Genomic DNA, 16,172 nt, shown 5'->3' on the forward strand with positions numbered 1-16,172 from the left:
GATTTCATGGGAAAAGTGCAGGGACCGGTCTTGTTTAATTCCTATCTGTCATTTATTTACCAACTGCTGCGACCCTAGGTTAGGCAAGGCACTTAGCCTCGCCGCTTCTCAGCTTGTAAAACGCGAAGGAATTGGATTGGAGGGCCTCTAAAATCACTTTCAGGTCCAAATCGAAAGTCCTATGCCCTCATGCTCAAAAAAACGCAGCCTGTACTGCCGTGGACAGCACAACTTCGCCTTCCCGCCAGAAGGGGGAGACACAGTTGGGTCTCGATATGCGCAGACGCGGCCAGGCTCGGTGCCTGCTTGAAGGGGGACGTAAGTAAGTCTTCCTCTGATTGGGTCTCTGTGTTTCTGGCTAGTCTCCAATCAGAGACGTCCGGTGGATTTACGTCACGGCATCCCAGGGTGCAGCCCGCGGAAATTTGAAATGGCTGAAGGGTTGGTGACGGCTGATGGCTTGGGGACTACGGAGCTGGGCCCAGAGCCCGGTACGCCCGAGGTGCCTGCGGACCAGCAGCAAGGTGCGTATCCCCTCCTTCCCCAAGGAGGCCACGCTGGGCCTGACGGACGGGCAGGGGCCACGGCTGTCGCCCGTTTTTTGCGCTACCTCCCTCAGGCCCTTCCGGGGCCCCGGGGCTCCCTCCTCTGCGGGGCGGCGCGTCCTCGGACCCCTGGAGGCCCTGCGGGAGGGAGCTTGGCGGTATCAGGGCCGGAAGGGCCCGGGGGTGGCGGTGTCAAGCCCAGGCTTGAGGTGTTTGGGTCGCGTTTTCTCATCCCTTCTGTCTGTGTGACTTTGGTCGGGTCACTCGACCTCTCTGGGCCTTATTTCATTTCCTTGGTCTGTGAAAGGAGGGGGTTGGTGTGGATAACTGATCTCTTTTCTGGAAGAGTAGACGGGGTGGGGACGGCTGCACAGCTGTTCTCAAGCACATTACATGCTTCTCGGGAGGAGTAGAAATAGCAGTAAAGGGAGAGGCGAATTTAGGCTTGATGTTAGGAAAAATTACCTGATTATTCAAGCTGTCCAAAGGCGGAATGGGTGGTAGTGAGTTCCCCATCGCTGGAGATTTTCAAAGCCACCTGTTTGGTCGTGTGTCAGGGATATTGTAGAGGAGCTTAGTGTTCGGGTAGTGGTCAGACTAGGTGACTTCTGAGGTGTTTCCCGGCTCTGAGATTCTGTGAAGTGCTCAGGGCCTGTCCAGCTAGAGAGGGGAGAGGGAAAAGTGTGGAGTATGTCTGCCACTCAGTGAAATGGAACAGATATAGTGTGACTTTGTGCAAGTGCAAACTTAGTAAATGATTATTGATTGAATGACATATGGTTTATTCCTGGCTAAGATTTAAAACTTTTAGGATACTCGTGTTCAGTCTTTGAGAACCCAGTTAACTCTACCACCCAAGGCATTAGAGGACAAAGATTACCATAGCTAATTGCCAATAAGAATACCTAGGATTTTTATAGTGCTTCAAGGTTTGCAAAGCTCTTTTCAAATACGGCATCATTTTATCTTCAATAAACCCAGGAGGTAGATGGCTAATAAATCTTGACCACCCAAGGTCAGACAGATGGTAACTGTGACCACCTGTGACCACCACCACTTCAGTGTTCAAAGCCATGGAGATGGGGGGGAGGAGGGTTGATACTGGTTTGGTTGAGAAAGTACACTGAAACAACAATGGATCCCTGAAATATTGAAGTATTATACTGTAAGAAGCAGGATGATCCAGTTTAAGGTCTAGGACCCAATTTCCTGGGAGAACAGTAGACTTGGAGTTAGAAGACTCAGGTTAGAGTCTTGCTTCTGACTTTTGACAAATCTCTTTCCTTCTGTGGGATTCATTTTCTTTCTTTCTTTTTCTTCTTTCTTTGTGGGGGTAATGAGGGTTAAGTGATTTGCCCAGGGTCACACAGCTAGTGTCAAATGTCTGAGGTCAGATTTGAATTCAGGTCCTCCTGATTTCAGGGCTGGTGCTTTATCTGCTGCACCACCTAGCTACCTCCTGGGCTTCGTTTTCTTTACTTGTAACATAAGAGAATTGGATTCAGACCTCTGATTTTCTGTAACCTGGGTTGAATTGTTGACTACAGGCAAGTCACTTATTTCTGAGTTTGAGAGTAGATTTTATTTTTCCTACTCATTTTGCTTAGGTCTTTTCTTTGTGTTTATTACATCCTATCCTGTAAGATATGTCTCTCTGTACACATTATATAAGTTCCTTAAGGGTGAGATTGTATTATTTTTGTCTTGGTATCGCCTGCCACCTACTTCAGTACTGTGCCCATAGTAGTTATTAAGAAATATTTCTTAAATTGAATTAAATCTCAGTTTCCTTCTTTGTGAAATGAAAAAATAAAATACTTTTTCTACAGGAAGCCTTCCTAAACTCATATTAATTCTAGTGCCTTCTGTCATTTCCTATTTATCATGAATATATCTTGCTTTGTATATTATTTGTTTGCATGTTGTCTCCCTCATTAGACTGTAAGCTCTTTAATGACAGGGATCATCTTTTGCCTCTATTTGTATCTCCAGCACTTAGCAGAGTGCCTGGCACATAGTAGGTGCTTAAAAATGAATTTATTGATTAATTTTTGTGAGGAAAGCCTTGAAGTTACATATAAATCTGAGTTGTTATTACCTTTCACACCAGTTCTTATGAGGAAAGTATTTTGTAAAATATAAAGTTCAAAGTAAGTGATTTATTGCTATTGTCAACTTTAAGGCTTCTCTAGTTTCAGTCTAGTCAGTTTTTTCATTCCTGAAACGTAGGTCCCTACTGCACTGTAAGCCTCCATTGCTGTACTGTAGGGCTAAGTAAAGCCAAGTGCAGGCCAACAGGGCAGTCCCAAGATTTGGAGTAGAAAAGAATCTAAGAAAACAGGAGCAGTGGGAGGTAAGAGAAGTAAGTGCTACCAGTATTTAGTACATGCTAATATTAACTTGCTCTGATGCTACTTCTGTCAACCTTAAATCCATCTATTGATACTAATGTAAACATTGGTGATGATTTTCAGTTGTTTTCAGTCATATCTGACGCTTCAATACCCTACTTAGGGTTTTGGCAAAGATACTTAAGTACTTTGCCACTTCCTTCTCCAGCTCATTTTTATAGATGAGAAACTGAGGCAAACAAGGTTAAGTGACTTGCCCAGGGTCGAGCAACACAGCTAGTAAGTGTCTGAGGCTAGATTTGAACTCAGGAAATTGAGTCTTCCTGACTCCAGGCCCAGTATTTTATCTACTGCACCACTTAGCTGCCCCTAAACATTGGCGTGTATTATTAATTGGATCATGTTATAGTATGGTTTGTTACTGTATAGAATACTATGTGGGAGACAGGCAAAATTGGGAAGTTGTCATGGAAAGATAATTCCTGCTTTGTTACTCAGCTATTAAGAGTAGAAACAAAGAGGTAAGCTACAGGAACTACTCTAGACAGTAAATGTTTGATATCATTATGATTAATTATTATCAGTGAGGGCCAGTTTATAGGTTGTTTTTTTTTGTTTTTTGTTTTTTTACAGTTTTTTAAAGTGCTAAGGTCTCCAATGAGGAGGAATACCATAGCCTATGTAAGATGAAAGTAAATCTTTTTCTATTAAAGGTTATTTTAATCACTGTATATTGAGTGAGCACTGTGAACTTGAAGTTGTATTAAAAAAAGAGAGGCTCTTAGTACTCTTAACAGTGCTAGTCTTTAAAGAAGAGTCATAAATCACCCTTTTCTCTATTTCCTAGCAAATTTATAGTATTGTTATGAAGCAAATACCATCTGATTATAAAATGTTGAGTAAAATGAAAAAAGTTAAATGATAGTAAAGAATTAGAGGTGTAGTCTTTGGAGAAAAGCATCTTCTTTTTTTTTGCGGGGCAATGAGGGGTTAAGTGACTTGTCCAGGGTCACACAGCTAGTAAGTGTCAAGTGTCAGAGGCCAGATTTGAACTCAGGTACCCCTGACTCCAGGGCTGATGCTTTATCTACTGTGCCACCTAGCAGCCCCGAAAGCATCTTTTGATGTAAAAATCTAAACTTGCAAATAGCTCTTAGGATTTTGAAACAGAACTTTTAATTTGATATGCTTTCAGGCTTGCTTGGATAAACTATAGTCCCATATGACAAGGAGAGAGGTAAATAAACTAATACCTGAATACTCATTTGTGCTTTTCTGTTGTTCAAATGAGTAAGTGCTTTAATTTTTGTATAATTGAAAAACATTGGAAGTGTTTAGGAAGTTGAATGTTCTTTATTCTTTTAGACTTATTCCAAGATGAAGATACATCCAGTGATTATGGCAGTCATGATAAGCCAGGGACCATTTTGCAGAGGTTTGTGCCAGAAGGGAATGTACCTTTTCCAGACATCTTCCAAACAAATCAGCTTTTGTTCTATGAGCGATTCAGAGCCTATCAAGATTATATCCTAGGTAAGTATGCACTTTGCATGTAAGATGTGTTTTCTTGCTTCTCATATTTTCCGTGTCTTTGTAATTTGGTGGGAATATGGTATCTTTTTACTGCACTGCGGTACCCTAGAATCTACTTTTGGAATTACTGTGTAAATAGGGCCCCTATTTCTGAGATAGGGAATGGAATCTTCTTTCCGTGCTATTCATTGGTTGTGGGACTTTGGGCAAGCAATAGAAACTCTAAACCTCAGTTTCCTTATCTGTAATATGAGGATGGTAATATTTTGACTGCTTCAAGGAGTAGGTACTATAAAGAAATGTGTTATAGTTATGCATTTGAGAATAGTCTTGTCAGTTGGCCTGCAGTGTTGTATTGAGAATGGAGTGCACACATCGAATGGTTGGGTGGACAGTAGTTTCCTTCTGCTTTATGTAGTATAAATTCTTATTTCAAGTATTTAATTTGTTTGTAGCTGACTGCAAGGCTTCCGAGGTACGGGAATTCACAGCTGAGTACTTGGAGAAGGTCCTTGAACCATCTGGATGGCAGGCAATCTGGCGCACTAATGTGTTCGAGGTGCTGGTTGAGGTAAATTTAATTCACTTGTTAAGACATTTGTCTCTAGCTAAAAGCACTTTACTTCAGACTGTTATAGCCAAAGTACTTATTTTTAATTAAAGTTTATGAGCTGATTGAAAATAGCATGTTTTCCACATCTAATTGCCACGGTGGATAAAGCATTCAAGCAAATTTTAAAAGCAACTGAAGGAAAGCTATTTGGGAATCTCAGTAGTTTAAGTTTCAATGTCCTCCTGGTAAGGGGAAGTTGACTATAGATCTATGAAGTGTAGGTGTTCTGAACTCATTTTAAAAAGAAGGTCTAGTTATAAAATCAACAGCAGTTTCAATTAATTTTTTGTTGTCTTAATTGTAGCACATTAAATAGCTCAAACCAAATAGGCAATATAAGACAGCCCATTTTTTGCTTAACAAATCTGTAGTTATGTGGTTAATCTCTTGGTAATGTGCCCCATTGCAGAAAGTAAAACAATCTTATTTTTCAACTGACTGGGTCTTTCCCATTAAATTTGCACTCTAATTACAGCTGTGAATTTTCTGAGTGTTTGTTAACTGGACCACAAAAAAACCCCGATAAACTGTAATGTTAAACCGACAAGTGTGAATATAAGAGCTATACTGCAACTCCTTTAGAAAAAATTTCACTTACTGCAGTACTTATGTACAGGACAGTGAATCAGATGTTGCTTGTGAATTTTTGGTCTTAACTTTGGATTTCTGTATTAATTTGGAATAAAGTTCAGACTAAGAAACTTTTAGTAGAATAGTTCTTTGAGAATAATTTTTTAATCTTTGAGATCAATATTTAAAAAAAATTTATATTTGATAAAGACATCTTTGTTTTTTCTAGCCCAATTTATATGGGAGTGAGGATACCTTCTGTTGTTTGATGACATCTCGGTACAGATTGACTTTAAAGTGGATGATGTCTATTGTATTCAGATTGTTAATTAGTGACTTATTTACCTTAAAAGATCCATGATTATATCAGTATGGTGTTCCCTCAGTATTGTAATAGAGAATTGTAGGGGTTACTTTGGCCAAAAAAAAGTTTTGTATCAATTGGTGATTAATTAATCTTCTGGTGGTGAACCTGTCTGTTCTTAACTATGCTCGTGTTTAGAGGATAGTTTGTTCCTGGGCTAATATCTGGTTTTTGTGAGGCAATTGGGGTTAAGTGACTTGCCCAGGGTCACACAGCCAGTAAGTGTTAAGTGTCTGAGGTTGGATTTGAACTCAGGTACTCCTGAATCCAGGGCTGGTGCTCTATCCACTGCGCCATCTAGCTGCCCCCCTGGGCTAATATCTGAAGCAGTTCCAGCCTGATAGAACTTTAGGAGCTTATGCCTTAAGAGTATAACTTTCAAAAATTTGAAGTTACCTTAATAACACCATGATGCATTGAAGCCAATCGGGTTTTATTGGAACCATTTCTAGATAGAGAAGGGTATTTGTTTTTTGTTGTTTTTTTCCCCCAAAATTTAGTTTTTAAAATTCTTAACTTCAACACAAAAAGATCATTTCCATAATACAGTAAAACACAAAAGAGGATTCTGTATGAAACGATGAATCTTCATGTCACGTTGCTTACTTTTTTATTAAAAAAAAGTTTGCAATAAATTCCACTTGTTACTTTCAAAACGGTCTTTCTTTAGATGAGGATTTTTAAAGGAAGCTTAGTCAGAAAAATAGCCATAAGATGAATATTTGTGGTGAAGAAAAATTAACAAGATTTTTCTCACACTTTGCCATGTTCTCTCTGAATGTATTTTTTTCCTTTACCACTGGGTACTAAAGAGGTTGCTTTCAATGCAATTTGAAAGTTTCAGAAGTCTTAAAGACCCTTTGATTATGGGTATAGTACTATCAGGCTATAAATTGTGACAGTCTTATATATATATATATATATGGTCTTTCTGTTGAAATTCTGCAGTATTAAAACTAATGACATTCACAGTAAACTTTTGAATTTAGGAAGATGCTTATATTTTTGGAGTCAAATATGGATATTTGTGATTTAACTTTAGAATCTCTCTCTTTCTCTCTCTGTTAAATGTTAGCTTAACCTTGGACTGTTCAGTGTTCTTTAAGCAGCACACTAATAACATTAGAATTTGCCTGACTATATATTTTAGAGACAATTTTGATCTGGTCTTTAATACTTTAATGGATTAGTGTTCTCTTTGGTGTGGGTCGTCTCACTGATACAAATCAAATACTTATCCATACCTTCTCATTTTTTCATTCTTGTGCATGTCTTTCTATACATCCTTCATAGTGAATCTATCCAACATGTTGGAGGCCTTCCTATTTTCTATTTTTTAAAAATAGTTTATGGGTAGCCATGCAGTTTGCAGGATTATAGATTGAAGACTGGCATGGACCTTAAAGGACACTTGCTACAAAATTTTCATTTTGCAGATGAGGCAGCTGAGACCTGGAGAATCAAAGTGACTTGTTCTAGGCCACCCAAGTGGTCGGCAGAGCCATCATTTGAATCCAGGTCTTCTAATTCCAAACCCAGCCCTCTTTCTGCTGTACTGGCAGCTTGGTGGCAAGTGGAGCAGAGTGATAGTTTTGGAGATGGAAGACTTGGTTTCTAATTCTACTTTTGCCATTTTATTTCCTGTGTGACCTTGGATTGTCACTTAACCTGTTTGAGTCTCACTTGCCTCATCTGTAGAAAAAGGAAAACTGCTGGGTGGCTAGGTGGCGCAGTGGATAAAGCACTGGCCCTGGATTCAGGAGTACCTGAGTTCAAATCCGGCCTCAGACACTTGACACTTACCAGCTGTGTGACCCTGGGCAAGTCACTTAACCCCCATTGCCCCGCAAAAAAACCAAAACAAAACAAACAAACAAGCAAAAAAAAAAACAAAACAGAAAAAGGAAAACTGCTAAGCTTCTTTCCAGCTCTAAATCTATTATCCTGTGATCTCTAATTCTTAGGCCATTATTTTCCCAACTTGCTGCATGACTGACATCTCTTTTTTAGCTCTGATGATACTGTTCATCCTAAACCTGATATATATTTCATTGTTGGTAATGGGCTGCACCTGAAACTTTATTCAATTTAAAGTAAAACTCCAAATACTACATTAAACTATGGAAGTCATCAAATAACTTATTTAAAAAGCCAACTGTAACTGCTAAAAAGGCAGTTGAAGTTAGGTTTAAAAAATTATTTGGAATTAGGCATTTTCAGGCAATCAGCAATCATTTATTAAGAACATTCCACATGCCAGGATCTGTGCTAGGTGTGGAGGATACAGAGAAAGAAATGAAACATTTTGTGTCTCCAAAGAACTTACCATCTTTTGATGGGACAGTCTGTGTGTTTAAGAATGTACAAAATAGGGGGCAGCTAGGTGGCGCAGTGAATAAAGCACCAGCCCTGGATTCAGGAAGACCTGAGTTCAAATCTGGTCTCAGACACTTGACACTTACTAGCTGTGTGACGCTGGGCAAGTCACTTAACCCTCATTGCCCTGCAAACAAAACAAAACAAACAAAAAAAGAATGTACAAAATATATAAAAATAAATACAAGCAATTTTTGGGGGTGTGCAGATGAGGATCAGGAAACGTTTCATGTAGAAGGTGATGCTTTTGTTAAGTTTTTGAAGGAAATGAGATTGTGAGAGGCAGAGATGAGGGAGCACATCCAGGCCAGGGGGAGTAGTCAGCTATACAAAGGTGGGAGAGAGAGTGTGTTGTATGAAGAACATTGAGAAGGTCAGTTTGGCTGGACCATAGTGTATGTGAAGGGAGTGAAAGGTAAGGCTGGAAAGGTAAGTTGAGGCTCAGTTGTGAAAGGTTGTAAATACTAATAAACAAAGGAGTTTCTATTGCATCTAGAGGTAATAGGAAGCCAATGGAGTTTATTGAGTAAAGGAGTAGCATGGTCATTCCCGCACTTTAGGAAAATCATTTTGGCATTTATGAGGAATGGATTTAGGAAGGGAGAGACTTGAGGAAGGGAGATCAGTAAGGAGTTAAGTCCTCTTTAAACATTATATACATATATATATATTTTAATTTTATTTAATTTTATTTTTTTTAGTGAGGCACTTGGGGTTAAGTGACTTGCCCAGGGTCACACAGCTAGTAAGTGTTAAGTGTCTGAGGCCGGATTTGAACTCAGGTACTTCTGACTCCAGGACCGGTGCTCTATCTACTGCGCCACCTAGCTACCCCAACATTATATATTTTTGAAGTCTCAGACTATAGATAGCATTTTTTTTACCTCTGATTTGTTAAATTTTCAGCAATTTTTTGTGTTTTCAAATGAAACAGAAAACCTACCTACAAACTCTGCAAAAGAATTTTGTAGACTGAGTTGGAAGGGACATTGGAGGCCATCTAAACTAAGCCACAAGTGAACTGGAATCTTGACATTATCCCTTACAAGTGATCTTCTAGCCTTCTTAGAAGACACTACACCCCTGCCTCCTGGGATCAGGCAGAATAATTCTGATTTCTCTTTCACATGACAGCCTGTCAAGTACTTGAAGATAGCTATTATTTCCCTTTCCCCAAGTTTTTTCTTTTTTGGGGTTAAAAAGCTGTAATATCTTCATTTTCTCTTTATATGATGTGGTCACTGTTCCATTGCCATCCTACTTGCCCTTTCCTAGATGTTCTCCACTTGTCAATACAGATCCTAAAATGTGGCATGTATAACTAAATATAGTATTCTAGATGTGGATTGAATGAAGCAGGGACTGCCACGTCCTTATTTACATTTCTTAATGCCGCCCAAGGTTGAATTAGTTTCTTTGGTTGACGTGGCATGTTGTTGACTCATTCTGAGTTTTCAGCCCACTGAAACCAAGCCTCCAGAGCTTTTTCTGATGAACTGTTGTTATCTAGTTGTGCCTCCTTCATCTTTCATTTGGGAGTTGTTTTTTTTTTTTTAAGGTGAAGTGTGTAACTTTGTATTTATTCCTATTAAATAGTATCTTATATTTGATCCATCATTCTAGACCGCTCTTTTGAGATCCTGGCTCTTATTATCCAGTGCATTTAGTTATCCTTCCTAAGCTTTGTGTCACTTATATACTTGATAAGCATGCCATCTTTTCAAATTGTTATATTATTTTAAATTTCAGGTCACAAATGTGGATTTTTCCTCTCTGAAAGCAGAGGTGAAGCTTACTCACCCTTACCTTTGTGAATCTCGGGTTAGTACCTTTACACTGGAATGCATGAAAGAACTGCTGGAACTGAAAGAAAACCTGCTACCTCTTCAAGAACTGTGGGTGGTGTTTGATGGTTCAGGCGAGTTTGACCAGACAGCACTTGCAATTGAACATGTCAGGTAAGAAGAGAAATGTATGAAAATGGTCTCATAACCAAAAATATTGGATGGAATTGAGGTAGCGAGGATCCTCAGACTAAGCCATCTAACTAGTTATTTTGTCTATTTAAAAATGCTTAACGGTAGAGGTTTTTTTTCTTTAAATATATGCTTGCAGAATCAGTGATATTAAAAAACAAAACAATTGGAGAAAAGACTTTTCTTTAGTGTGGTGAATTTTTGTAGGAGCTGGGTTATTTGGAAATTATTGCTAGAGAATTTTTAAGATTTTGGGAAGCTGGGGCTTATGGGCAATATCTGTGAATTTAAGGGAAAATAAATATTACATGTTCTGAGAGAATTCCAGCATTGACGAACTGACTTTTAATAAGATGGTAGAGAATGACATGTGCTATAAAAACTTGCCCTGATTTTTCCATGTGTCTCATATTTTCTCTCTTCTTTTTTTAAAAAAATCAGTTTTTGGGTTAATGCTGATTAAAACAAACCCTTTGTGCTCCTTCCTGTACTTTTTCAGAGAAAATTCTGTTTTGATCAGTACTTTTTAGCATAATTGATTTTAGCATTGTATGGTTACTGTTAACTTATTCCTATACTTCAAATGATATTAAAACAATATACCAGAGCCTATTTTTATTGACTTGTATTTTCCTGAATTTTTTAAAAACCATAAAATAGGATCACTTACATCTCAAATCTCATTTATTTTGTATAGCTGGTTTTTGGATCTTTAACTGATTAATTCAGGAGAGTGATTGGATGTTCCATTTCATTAAAAAAGGTTTAAATTTTTTTTTAAAGAGGCTTAATTTGGTTATTCAAGAAGAGAATACATTATTTTTACTTCTTAATTTTATCCAGAAACTGGAAGATAGTCCCTATGTGATTAGTAAACTACCCATTTCCATTATATTTTAAGAACTCCGTCCAGGTTTTATTGATTGAAAATCCTTCTCCTTGTCATCATCTTCAGCCCTAGATTGTAAGTAACATTTCTGACAGTGTACAAAAACATTTAGCACAAAACACCATCAGTGCTTCTATGCTAAATATATATTTCTTCCCTCAACTGTAGTATTTTATTTTTTTCCCAATTACATGTCAAGACAATTTCTGGAATTCATTTTTACAACATTTTGAGTTCCAAATTTTTCTCCCTCCCTTTCTCCCCTTCCCAAAATGGGAGGTAATTTTATATAGGTTATACAGTGCTATCATGGAAAACGTATTTCCATGTTAGTCACAGTTGTGAAAGAAGAAATGGATCAAAAGAAGAAAAAAACACGAAAAAGAATAAAGCAAGTGAAAAAATATGCTTTGATCTGCATTCAGAGTCCATAAGTTCTTTATCTAGATTTGGATAGTATTTTCCTTCCTGAGTCCTTTGTACTTGTAATGGATCATTGTGTTGCCGAGAAGAGCTGAGTCATTCATAGTTTATCATACAATGTTGCTGATGCTTTGTACAATGTTTTCCTGGTTCTGCTCATTTCACTTTGCATCAGTTTGTTTTTCTTTTTTTTGGCTTTTTTTTTTGGTGAGGCAATTGGGGTTAAGTGACTTGCCTAGGGTCACAGAGCTAGTGTTAAGTGTCTGAGGCTAGATTTGAACTCTGGTCCTTCTGACTCCAGGGCCAGTGCTCTATCCACTGTGTCACCTAGCTGCCCCTTTGAATAAGTTTGTTGAAATCTTTCCAGGTTTTTCTGAAATCTGCCTGTTCATCATTTCTTGTTGCACAATAGTATTCCATTACATTTATATACCACATCTTGTTCAGCCATTCCTCATATGACGGGCATCTCCTCAGTTTCCAATATTTGCCACCAGGAAAAGAACAGCTATAAATATTTTTACACATGTAGGTACTTTCCATTTTTTTATGCTCTCTTTGGGATACAGACCTAGTAGTAGTATTGTTGGACCAAAGGGTATGCACAGCTTGGTTGCCCTTTGACCATAGTTTCAAATTGCTCTTCAGAATGGTTGGATCAGTTCACAACTGCACTAATAGTGCTTTAGTGTCCCACTTTTCCCACATCCTCTCCAACATTTATCATTTTCCTTTTTTTGGTCATATTAGCCAATTGGATAGGTGTGAGTTGGCACCTCAGAGTAGTTTTAATTTACATTTCTCTAATCAAAAGTGATTTAGAGCTCTTCACATGACTATAGATAGCTTTGATTTCTTTATCTGAAAACTGCCTATTCAAATCCTTTGACCATTTATCAATTAGGGAATGGCTTGTATTCTTATTTAGATTTGACTCAGTTCTCTATATATTTGAGAAATGAGACCTTTATCAGGGATATTTGCTGTGAAGATTATTTCCCAACTTTCTTATGCTAAGTATATTAAGGTGGGTTTTTTTGGGGGGGGAAGGGGGAGTACTTTATGGTTACAAAGTACTGTATCTCATACTATCTTCTCAGTTGATCCTCTCTGACTTATTCAAGATCATATAGCTAGTGTGTGGGGAAAGCTGAGTCTTAAATCCAGATCCAACACCCTTTCTCTTTTCACCATAACATATTGCCTTTCCATGTCCAAGAAGCTGTGTTCAGCATTATTAGAAAAGTGAAGTATTCATCATGGTTCTACCAGTGTTTCTATTAAATAATGGAAACAATTTGAGGTAAAGGAAAACTGCTTGTATTTTAAGGAAATTATGAATAATAGTGTATGTGGTTGAGAAACTCTTTGGATTTGTAGATCTCTCAAACTCGTTAGAAAAATCCAATCAAAATATTCATGTTTGGGTGGCTAGGTGGCGCAGTGGATAAAGAACCGGCCTTGGATTCAGGAGTACCTGAGTTCAAATCCGGCCTCAGACACTTGACTTACTAGCTGTGTGACCCTGGGCAAGTCACTTAACCCCTATTGCCCAGCCCAAAAAAAAAAAAAATATTCATGTTTGCTTTACCAGTAAGGTTTTGGTCATAAGATCAACTTTTTGGGAAAATTATATAACTATTTCAAGATTTTTCTTTGTCATAATTTTACATAAGAAGCTGGTGTACATTAAGTGATTCAGGATATTTAGAGCTATTATAATTTTCTTCTGTGAGCTGTTATTCACTTTTTTGGGCTTAGGTTTTTAGGTATCACAAGATGTTATTAATCAGGCACCTCATTTCTTTGACCAGCCCATGTCATCACATGATGATTTATTAGTTTCAATTTAGATGACACAAATCTGGCATTTAGAACTTCCTGATTATGAACCATATGAAAATTAATGTGGCCAGTAGATCTAAAGGGAAAATTTAAATGTTTTTCCTGATATAGAACATGTGAATTTTGGCCATCATAGATACACACATGTATATTCATGTATATGTATTTCATACACACATATAAGCATATGGTAGTGGATATAGAACTGGTTTTGTTAACCATGAAAATCTGGTTTTCAGTCCTACTTGTAACACATAGTAGCTGTGTGACTCTGGGCCAGTCACTTAACCTCTTATTGTTTTAGGCAATTCTCTTAAGACTGTAAGTTGAAGAGAAGGTAACAACCTGCATTGGTAGAAGGAGTTACCTTATTCAGGAGTTCCCTATACCAGTGAGCTCACAAGTTTAAGCCCACTGTCATCCCAATTCTGAATTTGTAATACTTATTGTATGGTTTTTTTTTTTAATTGGGGGGGCAATGAGAGTTACATGACGTGCTCAGGGTCACACAGCTAGTAAGTGTCAAGTGTCTGAGGCCGTATTTGAACTCAGGTCCTCCTGAATCCAGGGCCGGTGCTTTATCCACTGCGCCACCTAGCTGTCCCCATAATACTTATAGTAATACTAGGCATTTGACAACCAGGGGCTAATTGTAGTGTTGTCTTGTTTTAACTTTTCATGCATTTATTTGTATTCTTCCTCCCAAAGTAATTAATTGTTCAGTCATTTTCAGTTGTGTTCGACTTTTGGTGACCCTATTTGGGGTCTTCTTGGCAAAGATCCTGGAATGATTTGCCATTTCCTTTTCCAGCTCATTTTACAGATGAGGAAACTGAGGCAAACAGGGTTAAGTGACTTGCCCAAGGTCACACAGATTTGCACTTAGCAGGGTGAGTCTTTCTTACTTCAGGTCTGGGGCACTATCAACTGTACCACTTAGCTGCCCTAGTTAATCATTACCTTGAGAAAAAGAACCATGCCATAATGCTCTTTGCATTTATTATAGTGTCTTACTTATTAATATTTGTTGTTTTTTTTTTTGGAAAAAAAAGAATCAGTGATTCTGGAAAAACTCCACAAGTAGGTAGAAGGAATTTTTACATCTTATTTCATGATTCTGAGTTTTTATTAGGATCTGAGGGAATGTTTTATGTTGTTTGGGATACTCCTGTAGTTGACATAACTGCTTTGATTTATTTGCAAGTTCAGTTTTTATTCTACCAAAAATTTTATATTCTGAGCTAGTGTCTGAATTTTTAATGTTTTTTTTTTTTTAGGTTTTTCTACCAGAATATTTGGAGGAGTTGGGATGAAGAGGAGGAAGATGAATATGATTATTTTGTCAGATGTGTTGAACCTCGATTGCGTTTGTAAGTGTATGTCATTACTGTTCTCAAGATGGCTTAAATCACTGTCTGCAGTGATGACAAGTGCTTTTAGCTAAATTTTATTTTTATTAAATTGTATGAAACTAGGGCTCATAGAGAAATAGGATCATTTGCAAAGGCCAAACCTGCCTTCCAGTCACTTGAGGGCATCACCTGGTAAAGTGGTGTTGGGGGCAGATTAGGGACTGGGGTGGGATGGGGATGGGTTCTTGAATCAGAGCTTATATAAAGTTAAGAAAATATATTAAACTGAAAAAACTCACATCACCATAATTGTTCTAAATGATGTCATTTAGTGAAAAGGGTGGTAGGTTTGGAGTTTGAAGGCTTGAGGTCAAATTTTGTTCTTGCCACTCACTTGCTGGGAAGCCTGAGACAAGTCATTTACCTCTTTGGGCCCTGGTTTCCTATATGCACAATAAGAGACTGCTGAGGTCTCTTCTAATGCTGAATCTATAATCTTATGAATCTCACTCTTTGAAAAAAATTCAAGGTATTTAAAAAAGTTTTCTTAATAAAATTACAGAATTTGAGAATTGGAAGTGACTTCAGTGTCTTTCTAGGTGTCATGCCTACACCAAAGGAATCCCTCTTATAAGTCCAGTCAGCAGGCATTAATTAAGCTGTATTGTATGCCAGGCACTGTGCTGAACTCCAAAAATACAAATACAAACAAAAAGAGACATAGTCCCTTTCTTCAAGGAGCTTACATTCTAATGGAGGAAGACAACACATGAAAGAGAGCTGAAAAGGAAAGGCAGAGAAAGTCCAGAGAGTCAGGGGTAGAACCTGGAGCAGAAGGAAGACGTAGCTAGCTAGTACTTTCTTTTAGATTGGAGTTCTTGGAGTAGCCATCTAATAAGGGGATGAGGCCACAGGGACAGAGTGAATTTCTAGAGTGAGATGGTCAGGGTAGAACTTCCAGGGTGAGAAGGCTGCTTTGGTGTGATAGTTAAAAGTGGAGCATGGAGAGGTGGGAAGACAACTGGCTTGGTCACTCTCCCTAAAATGGAGATTCAAGAAGTAGCTAATCAGAGGAAGGGGCCACAGGGAGGGGAGAAAATTTCTAGGTGAGAGTGCTACTGTGGCATGTTAGAGAAAGTCTGTAGAGTCAAGAGTGGAGCCCCAAGAAAAGTGAAGCTCTCTATATATCTAAATCTACAACAGATTTGGGTTAAAAGTAATATTGAAAAATAGTAAAAATTACTTGAATTATAGAATATTTTTCAATGAATATAGTTTTAGTCCAAGTTCAGATGGTAACACAAATTAAGCTAACAAAATATTGTCAGGGTAATT

General features: G+C 38.0%; 1 protein-coding gene across 1 annotated transcript in view; it reads left to right on the forward strand.

The window, feature by feature from the left end:
* Positions 1-421: 421 nt before the first annotated feature.
* The window catches only part of SHCBP1 (SHC binding and spindle associated 1), a 37,644-nt gene continuing 21,893 nt past the window's right edge, over positions 422-16,172 (forward strand). The window contains exons 1-5 of the mRNA XM_043987053.1: positions 422-524; positions 4,262-4,429; positions 4,885-5,000; positions 10,102-10,310; positions 14,763-14,855. Coding sequence (XP_043842988.1) covers positions 431-524; positions 4,262-4,429; positions 4,885-5,000; positions 10,102-10,310; positions 14,763-14,855 — 680 coding nt within the window. The 5' untranslated portion in view covers positions 422-430. The remainder of the gene's footprint in view (positions 525-4,261; positions 4,430-4,884; positions 5,001-10,101; positions 10,311-14,762; positions 14,856-16,172) is intronic.

This window comes from Dromiciops gliroides, chromosome 2 (genome assembly GCF_019393635.1).
Source record: "Dromiciops gliroides isolate mDroGli1 chromosome 2, mDroGli1.pri, whole genome shotgun sequence".
NCBI classification, from domain to species: domain Eukaryota; kingdom Metazoa; phylum Chordata; class Mammalia; order Microbiotheria; family Microbiotheriidae; genus Dromiciops; species Dromiciops gliroides.